The following is a 12202-nucleotide window of genomic DNA, read 5'->3' on the forward strand; positions in this document are numbered from 1 at the left end:
TGCAAATCAAAACTACTTTGAGATATCATCTAACTCCAGTAAGATTAGCCCATATCACAAAATCCCCAAACCAGAGATGTTGGCGTGGATGTGGAGAAAAGGGAACACTTCTACACTGCTGGTGGAAATGCAAATTAATACATTCCTTTTGGAAAGATGTTTGGAGGACACTTAGAGATCTAAAAATAGATGTGCCATTCAATCCTATAATTTCTCTACTAGGTATATACCCAGAAGACTAAAAAGCACATTATAACAAAGATATTTGTACCAGAATGTTTATTGCAGCCCAATTCATAATTGCCAAGTCATGGAAAAAGCCCAAGTGCCCATCAATCCATGGATAGATTAATAAATTGTGGTATATGTACACCATGGAATATTATGCAGCCTTAAAGAAAGATGGAGACTTTACCTCTTTCATGTTTACATGGATGGAGCTGGAACGTATTCTTCTTAGTAAAGTATCTCAAGAATGGAAGGAAAGTATCCAATGTACTCAGCCCTACTATGAAACTAATTTATGGCTTTCATATGAAAGCTATAACCCAGCTATAGCCTAAGAATATGGGGAAGGGGGAGAGGGAGAGGAGGGGAGGGGGGAGGATTGGAGGAGGGAGGGTGATTGGTGGGATTACACCTACGGTGCATCTTACAAGGGTACATGTGAAACTTAGTAAATGTAGACTGTAAATGCCTTAACACAAGAACTAAGAAAATGCCAGGAAGGCTATGTTAACCAGTGTGATGAAAATATGTCAAACGGTCTATAAAACCAGTGTATGGTGTCCATGATCGCATTAATGTACGCAGCTATGATTTAATAAAAGAAAATAAAAATCCCTCTTTGCTAAAAAAAAAAAAAGTCACATTTTGGTCAGCAGATGCCAGTGAGTCTGGGGAAGAGAGTTTAGTGTGACCTAATCTCTCTTTGCGTTTGTCCGTTTTTCTCCAGTGTTCCATGGTGGTTTCAACATCTTTTCTTTTATCGCTTTATGTAAATTGATACTTTTTTATCCCAGGAAAATAATGATTCACATCATCTCTTATTACGACGATGTTGAACTTTCTGCATTTCTTACTTCTCTTTTTCTCCTTTTCAGAATTTCGTGCCCTCTTTGGGTAGGCAGACTTCTCTGACGACATCAGTGATACCCAAAGCTGAGCAAAGCGTGGCTTACCAAGACTTTATTTATTTTACCGTCTTTGAAGGAAATGTCCGCAATGTTTCTGAAGTCTCGGTTGAGTATCTGTGCTCCCAGCCTTGTGTTGTCAATTTAGAAGCGGTCGTTTCATCCGAGTTCAGAAGTAGCATTCCCGTGTACAAAAAAAGGTGGAAGAATGAGAAACACCTTCACACCAGCAGGACCCAAGTAGTCCATGTGAAATTTCCAAGCATCATGGTGTACAGAGATGACTATTTCATCAGACACTCCATCTCGGTGTCTGCGGTGATACTACGCGCCTGGATTACTCACAAATACAGCACTGGAGGCTCCAATGTTAAATGGCACGAGCATTTGCTCCATGCTGTAGCAAAGAATTACACTCTGCTGAACACAGTCCCGCCTTTTGAACGGCCTTTCAAAGATCATCGAGTGTGCCTTGAGTGGAACATGGATTATATCTGGAACCTTCAGGCAAACAGGATTCCACAGTGTCCTCTGGAAAATGGTAGGCCCTCTGCCTTGGCGGGAACCTAATTTTCCTTGCTTCAGATAGCCTGTCGCGTACGTAGCAGGGTGCTGAGGGAACATTCTTGCATTAGGCGTGGGGAGACAAGAAAAGTGAAGGAACACACTGAGGCTGTCATTTTGGACTTTGGAGACAGGAGGGAAAAAATGAAAAGGGGAAGAGAAGAGAAGGATTATGAGAGAATTGGATGGAAGGTGAAAAGGAGGGAGGAACACAGTGGGCTTGGAAGGGAGACCTTGAGAGGTTCAGATCTGCTTTAAGTTGGAATGGAGTATTAACGCCACGGAAACAAGGACTGGGAAACCTTCTTCCCCTTTTCCCCCAATCCTCGGTGGTTTCTGTTATTTTCAAGCAGGCAAGATGAGAACCAGAAGGAACCTCCGTGTCAGACAGGGAGGTTGTATCACAGAATGATCCTCTGTGGTTGAGTTTGAGGCTTGCTCTGTCACTTTCTACCTTGGGATTCCCTGAGCCTCAGTCTTCCTGTCTGTAACCAGAGCAGTGTCGTGACGGTTAAATGAGATGGGAACTCTGAGCCCATCACCAGCACACAGGTAAAAAGCAGCTATGATGGTGGTTGAGTCCATGTTTGGCATTTTGTCTTCTTAAATGCCACATGGTCACAGCCTAGGCAGGACCAGTACAAGAGGGTCCCTGAGGCACTGGGCTGGAGGGTCTCCAGCACACACCGAGAGCAGAGCTCTGAAGTTCTCTTCAGTGGTACAAGGACCACCTCTTTCCATGCCTGCTGAGTGCCTGGCTGCTCTTTTCTGTACCCTGTAGACTCCTAGGCGGTGTCTCCTAAAGTGTGGTCCTATGACCACCTGTGACAGAATCACCTAGTGCTCTTGTGGTAAATGCAAATTCCAGGCCCCCCCAGTTTTCCTACTCAGTCAGGATCAGTGGGAGCTCAGCCCTGAAATCAGTGTTCTGAACACATTCCTTCCCACTCTGATTCACCCTAAAACTTGAGAACCTGTGGGCTGGGGGCAGAGCTGCTGGGACTTTGGTCCTAGAGTTCCTGTCACCAGATCCCCAGGCAGGCTTGGCCGGTGGAAGAAATCCCCCAGCCTGTGGCAACAGACCCTTTCATAACACATGCCCGATACCCCCTCGTCCTCAACAGGACTGGTGTAGGACAAGGTGACTTAAGGACACACACTCTAAGTTCTTCTAGAGATCCATTTCTTGTCACCTTTGGGACATGTTTCTGTCAAGCTGTCTTTGGGGAAACAGTGGCTGTGGTTATGTCTTGTTGCTGTGATGAGTATGTAAAGGATTTCACAACCGTACATTTCATTTGGCCAGAGGCCACTTGCTTTGAACTAGCACTTTCAATACTCTTAAAAACTATCTTGAAATAGTTATAGATTCACAGAAAGTTGTGAATATAGTACAGAGTTCTGGGTATCCTCCCCCTGGCTTCTCCAGTGCTAGCGTCCTCCATGACTATAGTATAGTATCACGGCGGGGGAACCAGCATAGATGTTTGTCTAATATGCTAAGTGGACTACAGACCTTCAGAGTTCACCGGTTTTCACATGCACTCCTATGTGTGGGTGTATGAGCGTGTCATTCCATATAATTTAATCGTACTTTTTTTTTTTGAGACAGAGTCTTACTTTGTCACCCTGGGTAGAGATAGCTCACAGCAATCTCAAACTCTTAGGCTCAAATCATCCTCTTGTGTCGGCCTCCCACGTAGCTGGGACTATGGGTCCCTGCCACAATGCTTGGCTAGTTTTTTAATTTTTAATGGAGACGGGGGTCTCGCTCTTGCTGGGGCTGGTCTCAAACCTCTGAGCTCAGGCAATCCACCAGCTTGGATCTCCCAGAGTGCTTGGGCCTGCCACCTCCTGCACCCGACCCTCCGTTTCATTTTAATAGCTGTTCTGTGTTTGGCTTATGCTGTGCTTTAAATACACCAAGAAGATGAAGGCAAATTCCTTCTGTGTTGCGCGCACGGTGGGGGCACAGTGGGATGGGCTAATTAAATGTCTGGGGTAAGTCAAGCCACGTGCATTTTCACAATCAGTTGCACCCCTCTCTGGGGCAGAGCCCCACACTAGCCCCTGGCTGCACCACCTACCTCGGGGCCACCTAATTTGTTAACAAGAAGGAAGCACGGCCCGCACAGCCACACTTTGGCTTTGCCTCTGACTTTGTCAGGGCTTAATGATTTCATTTCATGTTTGGCAAATCCTGTATTTCTCACTGAAGAATGACTGAATTGCAAGCTGGAAGTTTCCAAATGATATCATTTATGAGCTGGCTCAGTTCGGAGGGCGCCTGAACATGCCCTGAACATGTAAAACATCCCTGCCCCTGTTTGCTGTTCCTTTTCAGATTCCCAGGGCGGTTTTGCTCCCTACCTTCTTCAGAGCCTTACTTACAAAGTGAGAATGAATCTAATAAAACCGCAAGGCAGAGAAAAACCTTTTCTAAATGAAAATCACTGAAAACAGAGGAGAGCTCCGTGCACCCTCAAAACCAACTCTTGGCACAGCTGCGATTTGTTTACCAAAAAAGGGGAGCACGCTCTTTCCCTCTCTTTAAAGGACCAGCTCAGAGGAGTGTCTGCAGCAGCACTGTAGGAAGTGTCCCCACCTTTGTTTGGGATCTGGGCTGTGGGGAGGGAAGGAGGTAAAGCTTCGGGCTTGTTCTTAGCAGGGGCTTCTTGATGAATGGGAGTCAAGTGAGAGCAAGGAGATGGCATTAGCGAAGCAGAGGCACAGGGCTGAGCTGCAGGGCACCTGTCATGTCTGGTTCCAATCCCAGTTTGTAGCCAGCACCGATGGGGGGTTTCCGAGAATGTTTTGTATGTCAAGTGCCTGGTGTCCTGCGACGGCCCTGCCTCTGAACTGAAGGACTCCCTCACTTTCTTTCATCCCCTTTTCATTTGTAAGTTTCCACGCATGTCAGCTCTGTCTAGGTTCCCAGGAGAGGGCTGCATGTGCCTGGACACAGCCCTTGGCAGCTTATCTCCTTTGTCAGGCCCCAACCAGGCCTCTGGTCTGATTCTTGGTAGAGGCACAGCGGACTTTTGTCCGGCCCTGCTGGGTAAACCCAACCCTCATGAGAAGTCGGCAGCCTTTTGGGACATGTGTGTGCTGAACCTTGGCCGTGTGCCCTTCTCATGCCCCTGTCTCTGCTGCAGCCTGGGCATGTGGGCATAGATGGCCATGGGCAGACAACATGTACAGCTGCACCTGCTGTGGCCTGTTTCCTTGGGCGGGGGCCTGGGTGTTATTTGTTGTCCCTCCCAAGTCACATGTATGCCTGAGTCATGGCTGAGCTCACAGAAAGAAAGCAATCAGCCACGTAGGCCGGTGGCTCAGCCCCAGACCTGGACGCCACCCGGACCTCTCTTTCTGTCACACCCTCTTGTGAGAGTCACCTGGTCTGTTGCCTCACCTTCATGGGGCTGTCATGACTGCTGTCATTCTGGCCTAAGCCACAGCGTCCCAGCCAGAACCTACCAGGGCTCAGGGATCCTGCTTTGCAACACCAATGAGCTGAACTTTGCTGTCCTAGTTTGCGGTTAGGCTTCCCTACCCTTTGCTAAAACAGTTCCTTTTACACTGCTACCATCTCTTTTCTGACCCCGACCCCAGCTCCAAGCCCGACCCTGCAAGCCAGCACCCCTCCCACCCTCCCACCCCCCAGGCTGCTACCTTCTATGTCTTTCTGGCAAAATCATGTCCATGATTCAAGAGCCAGCTCACATTTCCAACCCTTCCCCATCCCTGACCCTAAAGTTCGAAAAAAATTTTTTTTGTTTCCACAATCAGAAATGATCTCTCTAAGCACTGGCCTCCCAGAACCTCTGTTGGTGCCTCTTCTACGATGCATGTCATGTTCAGTTCAATTAAACAAAGGTCAGCACTTACTAGGTACCAATTGTTTTCACCAAGTCTGGAGGCTTAAAAATGAAGACAGGATCCCTCTCTTTAATGTAAGGTGGTTATGTGGGAGGTAAACACAGCTACCAAATGTTACAGCCAGTTGCTATTACGAGGTGCCAGGCACTGTGCTAAGTGCTTTACATAGCGCTCTAATTTAATCCACCCAATACTCTGCTGTCGTATTTACAGAGGAAGAAACGGACTCGGAGAGGTAGAGTAGCTTGTCTTAGGTCACACACCTACTAACGACTGAGCTGGGATTTGAACCTGGATAGTTGGTCCCCAGACTCCACAGGTAACTGTTTGGTTATACTGCTGCATGATGTCATGAAGCTAGCTATTTCTTTTCTCTTTTTTTTGAGTCAGAATCTCACTGTGTCACCCTTGGTAGAGTGCCATGGCATCACAGCTCACAGCAACCTCCAACTCTTGTGCTTAAGCTATTCTCTGGCCTCAGCCTCCCAATAGCTGGGACTACAGGCGCCCACCACAACGCCCAGCTATTTTTTGTTTCAGTTGTCATTGCTATTTAGCTGGCCCGGGCCAGGTTCAAACCCACTACCATCAGTGTACATGACTGGCTCTATAACCACTGTGCTATGGGTGCTGAGCCTGAAGCTAGCTATTTCTTTATTATTATTATTTTTTTTTTTTTGAATGGAGGGAACTATTTTTATTTAAGTCATTCATTCACTGAAAACAAGGCCTAGCAATCTCTGTGTTAGGCACTTTGCTAGGCTCTTTACAGAGAAAATGATGTTTGAGCAGACTTGAAGGACCAGTATATTTCTTATAGTTAGAGAAGGAATGGATGGAAGGATGTACAGGCAGAGAGAAGGCTCGGGCCATGGCACTGGGGGAGAAAAGGCAGCCCGATGGGGGAATGAGGACGAACTTGTATCCCTTGACCTGGGGCATGTAGTGAGCTTTCATCTCACACGCCACCTTGGATTGACTGTGTGTGGCTGCCTAGAGCATGGTGTTGAGAAGGATTCTGAGGCTCAGTCTATATGTAGTGAGAAGGGGTGTGTGTTGATTACTGTCTGCCAAGGTGTGGCAATGTGCACCTTTGCTTGCATATTCCTTTACCAAGGTAGAATCTCAGATGTGAGATGGGCAATTCAAGAAATAAAGACTGGAAAGATGGGTTAGAATCAAAGATTCTTAAAGGCCATGCCAGCGGGTATTAAACATTCTGTCTTAGCATCTATCTTTATGAACTTTCCTCTGATCTTCCCTCTTAGATAAGAAACTCCAGGGGAACATGGCAATTTCCTTCTTTTCCATTCTCTTTTCCTTTCACTAAAAATGTGTTCTCATCTTCAGATTCAGCGGATTGGAATTATGATTTCTTACAACAAAATTCCATAACAACAAAATGATTGAAAGTTAAATTAAGTGTTGGAGCTGGGCTTGCCTTGTCTTTGTGAAAGAACAGTTTATACAGCAGGACTATTCAAATAATGGCATGATGATACTCTTTGTAATTATAAGCTATATATTTGGCACTTAAAAAAAAAAAACACAGACCTAGTTTCTTTTTTCCCCCGGTTAATGATGGTAGTCTGAATTTTTCAGTAATAACACTAATTAATGCCAAGCATCTGCAATGCCCTTTTTGATTTTCAAAACACTTTTTCTGTGCACATTGTCTCATTTAATTCTCATAATAGTCACATGGGACAGACTGTGTTATTTTCACCCTTCCTTTAACAAAGGAGAAAACAGAGACTCAGGGAGCTTGTTTAACTGGAGTCCAAACTTCCTGATTCTTTTGACTTTGCTGCGCCGCCACCTCTCTGAAATATGCTAATACAGTCTGAATCCGGGTCCTAAATTAGAAGGAATACTTTTTTAAAGTTGAATTTTTTCGATGTGAATCCTCCTGTTTTCTTCACCCACTGGACTTTGGTCTTTCAAGCAGATTGGGTGGCCGAGATTGAACAGGCTCCGAGGTCTGATGGGGCAGCTTCAGGATCTTCTTTCTCCCTTCTTGAACAGAAATGCACTCTGAGCTTTTGTTTTCTTCTTTCTTAGCCAAAAAAAAGTAATGCATGTACCTGGTTATTAAAAAAAAAAAAAAAAGTTCAAATAGTATAAAAAGGTTTGGGGGAAAGAGTAAGCTTCCACCCACCCCAGTCTTCTGGTTCTTTTCCCAGAAGCAAACTCATAAGCAACAGCCACGTGGTTCCCTGTGTTGAGACTATCTCTCACTTCTCCGCATGCGGCTGAAGACCTCAGTAGCGTCAGTGTGGTGTGTTTAAAGTATATCCAGAGAAGTGCTTCATTGCATGGACACAGGCCCTTCTGCAGAGCAAGGTGGCCGTGTCAGGACCCTGAATAGGACAATCAGCTTTGTGACCCGCCCGCAAAGCCCACCCCATCCAGGCATGAGATGACTGAGGCTCCAGTGAGCCTCTGGGGTGCTGGCCTTAGTGCTGAAGCAGGACAGCTCTGGGGGCCCCTGCAGACTAGGAAAAAAAAAAAAAAGCTCCTTCCTTGGTATGTAGTAGAGCAGCTGAGTTTAAGTCTTCTTTACCATACACCCTATAACAAGATACATTTTTCTAATCTCCAGATGAATGGGTTTGCATCCCATAATACCAGATCTCTCTTCTTGCTCTAATATTTGAGAAAATAATGCAGCCAAGGAGGAAGGGTTCTAAACATGAACTGTTTTCCTAGCATTTTAGTTTACGTCTTAATGATAAGTTTTTTTCCCTCCCATCTTAATGTCCTCATGCAAAGGATTTGAAAGCAGAGAGGTCATTATTTGGCTTAGGCAACATGGCTTGTATTATAGCATTGTGGAAAGTGTTGGGAAAAAAGTAAATTGGTTCAAATCCTGAGTTGGCCACAGTTATATTCATTCATTCTCCAAAACCTGTATTTATGGAGTCTCGGTTAAGTGCTGGGCCCTGTTCTAGGCTGCAGGGATGGAATAGTGAATGAAGGAAGATCCTTGCCTTCGCAGAGCTCATAATGCAGGGGAAATGAGATAAGCTAAATTTCTGTGGACCTGAGTTTTTCTGTCTGTAAGTTCTTTAATGGTGAGTGGCACTGGTGCTGTTCCTGCCCGTTCACTGCCTGGGACAGGCAGTTCTAATCAGTTATAGCTCTCCAGGCAGCCGCAGTTACTAGACAATCAGCCTGTATGTGATCCTGGGCTAGACAAATTATAGAGCTCCCAAATTCATTCTTGTTAATTACTTCTAATTATAACAGAAAGACAATCTTATACTGAGGGGAAGCTACAATAGAACTCCAAATTATAGAAGTACTGAAGCTACAGATTTTACAAGAATTCTACTATCCTTTGGTTTTGTCAGATACAAAAGATGTGTGTGTGTGTGTAAAATTATTTCAGATCTTTGGGTCTGAGATTTTCCCTCAGAATCTCTTGCTGCAAGTTGTCCTCTTTGACCTGCTTTCCTTTGATCCTTGGTTAGAGGACAGGCACCTCAACAAGCACTTTTAACTCTTTTTACTTTGGAAACCTCCTTTGTGAAGCCTCTTTTTACTGGAGTCAGGATGGGCAGAATCAGATCCCGTCTGTTTTGACAAATGTTTCTACTACACACTAGATCACTCAACAGCAATCTCTAGCAGAAGGCTTCCTAGGGGTCTAACGTGGCCATCTGGTCTCTTATGCTCCACTCAACAAGGTGGAAGCCAAACCAAGATTGATCTGGTATCAGTTCTCTTTGGTGAGTTTTTTTCTCCAGATTCCAAAGACACATTAGCACCATTTCCATTTTTAATCCCCCTTGCCACTCCTGTAACAGGCCAGCAAGTCCAAGGTGCCTAAATTAAGCTCAAATTGCAAACAACAACAAAAGTTATGTCTGTTGGAATTGATACTTCTACCCTTGTGGATTTCAAATGTACCTTCACCTGTAACAAAGCAGGTAGGTTTGTAGATACTGGGGGGGAAATGGTTTATTTAATTCTATTAAATACTTGTGTATACACAGGGCCTAAAATTCTAAAAACTGCTCTTATGATTTTCAAAATATAATGAACCACAGTTACCTCTCCATATTATAAATTATTTTTCTTTAGGAAATGAGAACTGGGACGTCCAGCAACCCAGGCCAAGTCTCCTATAATTTGTGCGAATGTTGGTATTTGATGACTCTCACAGAATTCAGCTCTTCTCTCTCCAAGAAGCCCAGGAAAATAGAATGTTCCCGCCATTTAATCATAGATATTTAAAGCCAGGAGTGTTTTTTGTTTTTTTTTTTTATTGTTGGGGATTCATTGAGGGTACAATAAGCCAGGTTACACTGATTGCAATTGTTAGGTAAAGTCCCTCTTGCAATCATGAAGCCAGGAGTGTTTTAAGAAAGAAAAAAGTGTTCTTATTCCTAGGTTGAGTTAAGTGAATTCTTTTTCCTTTGGTGGGGGGAATATGGAAAACAAATTCATACTCAGCCTTGTTTAAAGCAGTAAGTATTAAATATAGATGAAACAACTCAGCTCTCCCTTTAAAAATTGTTACGGACGTCCCTATGTTTTTTTAGAGCTACAGGAAAGAATTCTCCCACGTTTGTGAAATAAAGTGGAAGACTTTCCAGTTTTAAGGTGTATGGTTAGTAATTTTTGTATAGGGTAGTATGTTGAGTTTATGCAGAAAGTCTGCACAAAAGAAAAAGAAAACACCGGGCCAGGTGCAGTGACTCGCACCTGTAATCTTAGCACTGTGGGAGGCCCAGGCGGATGGATTGCTTAAGCTCAGGAGTTCAAGACCAGCCTTAGCAAGAGCAAGGTCCTGTCTCTACTAAAAATAGAAAAACTAGTCAGGTGTTGTGTTGGGTACCTGTAGTCCCAGCTACTTGGGAGGCTGAGGCAAGAGGATCACTTCAACCCAAGAGTTTCAGGTTGCTGTGAGCTATGATGCTAGGGCACTCTACCCAGAATAACAGAGTGAGACGCTGTCTCAAACAAAACAAAACAACTCCTCCCGCCCCCCCTAAACACTGCAGTTTTAAGAGCATAGATTCGGAAACCAAATTGCTTGAGTTTGAACTGCAGCTCCACCTCTTATTGTGATCCTCTCTGAGGCTCAGTTTTTCATCTGTTAAAAGGGTATGAGAAAAGAACTTACTTCAAACTATGAAGTAGTTTGTGGTGAGAAATGTGAGATTATTCCAGAATTGTGCTTAGCAAACAGTAAATGTTATTTTGGCAACTGTGCCTCTATTTCCTCATCTGGAGACTGGGGATAATAATGAAGATTAAATGGAGTAATATATATACTTTTTTTTCTTTTTTTGAAAAGAAAAGCTAGACTGCAGTGCCATCATCAAAACTCACAGCAACCTCAAACTCCTGGGCTCAAGAGATCTTCCTGGCTCAGCCTCCCCAGTAGCTGGGTCTACAAGTGCCGGCCACCATGCCCTGCTAATTTTTTCTATTTTTTTGTAGAGACTGGCTCTCACTTGTGTTCAAGCTGGTCTTGGACTCCTGTGTGCTCAGGCTAGTCTTGAACTCCTGACCTCAAGCGATCCTCCCACCTCGGCCTCTCCAAGTGCTAGAATTACAGGCTTAAGTTACCCCCTGCACCTGGCCATGAAATGGTTGCAGTGATGTCTAGGCTTTAGTGAGTGTGGTGGAAACAATAACTTATTGTCACAACACAAATTCGAAATGCTTTCCTTAGCATTAGTTTGGGAAGTATGTAAAATGGTTGAGACTATAGAAGCCTGAGTTTGGTTCTATGATGTATTAACTTTCTAAACTTCAGCTTGGGTTTTTCATCTGTAGAACAGGACTAATCATAGACTCTGCTTCCTAGGGCTGTTAAGAAAACTAATTGAGACGGTCTCTGTAAAGTGCTTAACACAGTGCCTGGCACGTCTGCAGCGTTCAGTAAATGTTTGCCAATTATTTTAGGCTGCCTCGTTTCAATGTTTGATAGGAACTGGGCAGAGGGTTCTAGGAAGAGTGTGATCTGGGAAGGAATGCTTTTCTGGAGAGAACTGAAAGGGAGTCATTTTGCTGTTTGTAGATGTGGCTGTCCTTCTTGGCTTTCCCTATGCCTCCAGCGGAGAAAACACGGGCATTGTAAAGAAGTTCCAGAGGTTTCGGAACCGAGAGCTGGAGGCCACGCGGCGCCAGAGGATGGATTATCCAGTGTAAGGATGGGTGGCAGGTGGGGGCTGGTGGGGCTGTGCTTGTTGTATTGGGGACCAGCGCAGGCTAGTGGAAGAACACAGCTTTCGTAAGGTGCTTTGCAAAACCTGTTGCAATCTAAATGGCTTAGACAGAATTTGTCTGAAAACCTCAAATTAGTCTTGAATTATTCCTGCACTTCGCAACCCTCAGCTGGCCTTAGGTGTAATAGGTGGGATCCAGGAATGAGCTGAGTAGGCAGCAAGGTGTTGAAGCCTGAGGCCTTGCAAAGTTTTGGGTGCAGCCAGCCAGAGCCAGTACAGACCGCAGCCTCAGTTTTCCCCTTTCCGTCTTGGAAGACTGGATGAGCTGCCTGAAATCTCACAACTTCTGATCTCCACTGAATTTTCAGCCAAACCCAAGTATATATCTGTTTTTTCTTCTGCTGAGTTCAAGATGCTGAAAATGGTTCCTGGTTCACCTCAGAC

General features: G+C 44.7%; 1 protein-coding gene across 2 annotated transcripts in view; it reads left to right on the top strand.

Moving 5' to 3' along the window:
* Positions 1-12202, top strand: part of SEL1L3 (SEL1L family member 3) — a 103512-nt gene that overhangs the window by 12522 nt on the left and 78788 nt on the right. For both annotated transcript variants that reach the window (XM_053577744.1, XM_053577745.1), the window contains exons 2-3: positions 1104-1674; positions 11611-11737. In XM_053577744.1, the coding sequence (XP_053433719.1) occupies positions 1104-1674; positions 11611-11737 (698 nt within the window). The remainder of the gene's footprint in view (positions 1-1103; positions 1675-11610; positions 11738-12202) is intronic.

This window comes from Nycticebus coucang, chromosome 23 (assembly GCF_027406575.1).
Source record: "Nycticebus coucang isolate mNycCou1 chromosome 23, mNycCou1.pri, whole genome shotgun sequence".
NCBI lineage: Eukaryota > Metazoa > Chordata > Mammalia > Primates > Lorisidae > Nycticebus > Nycticebus coucang.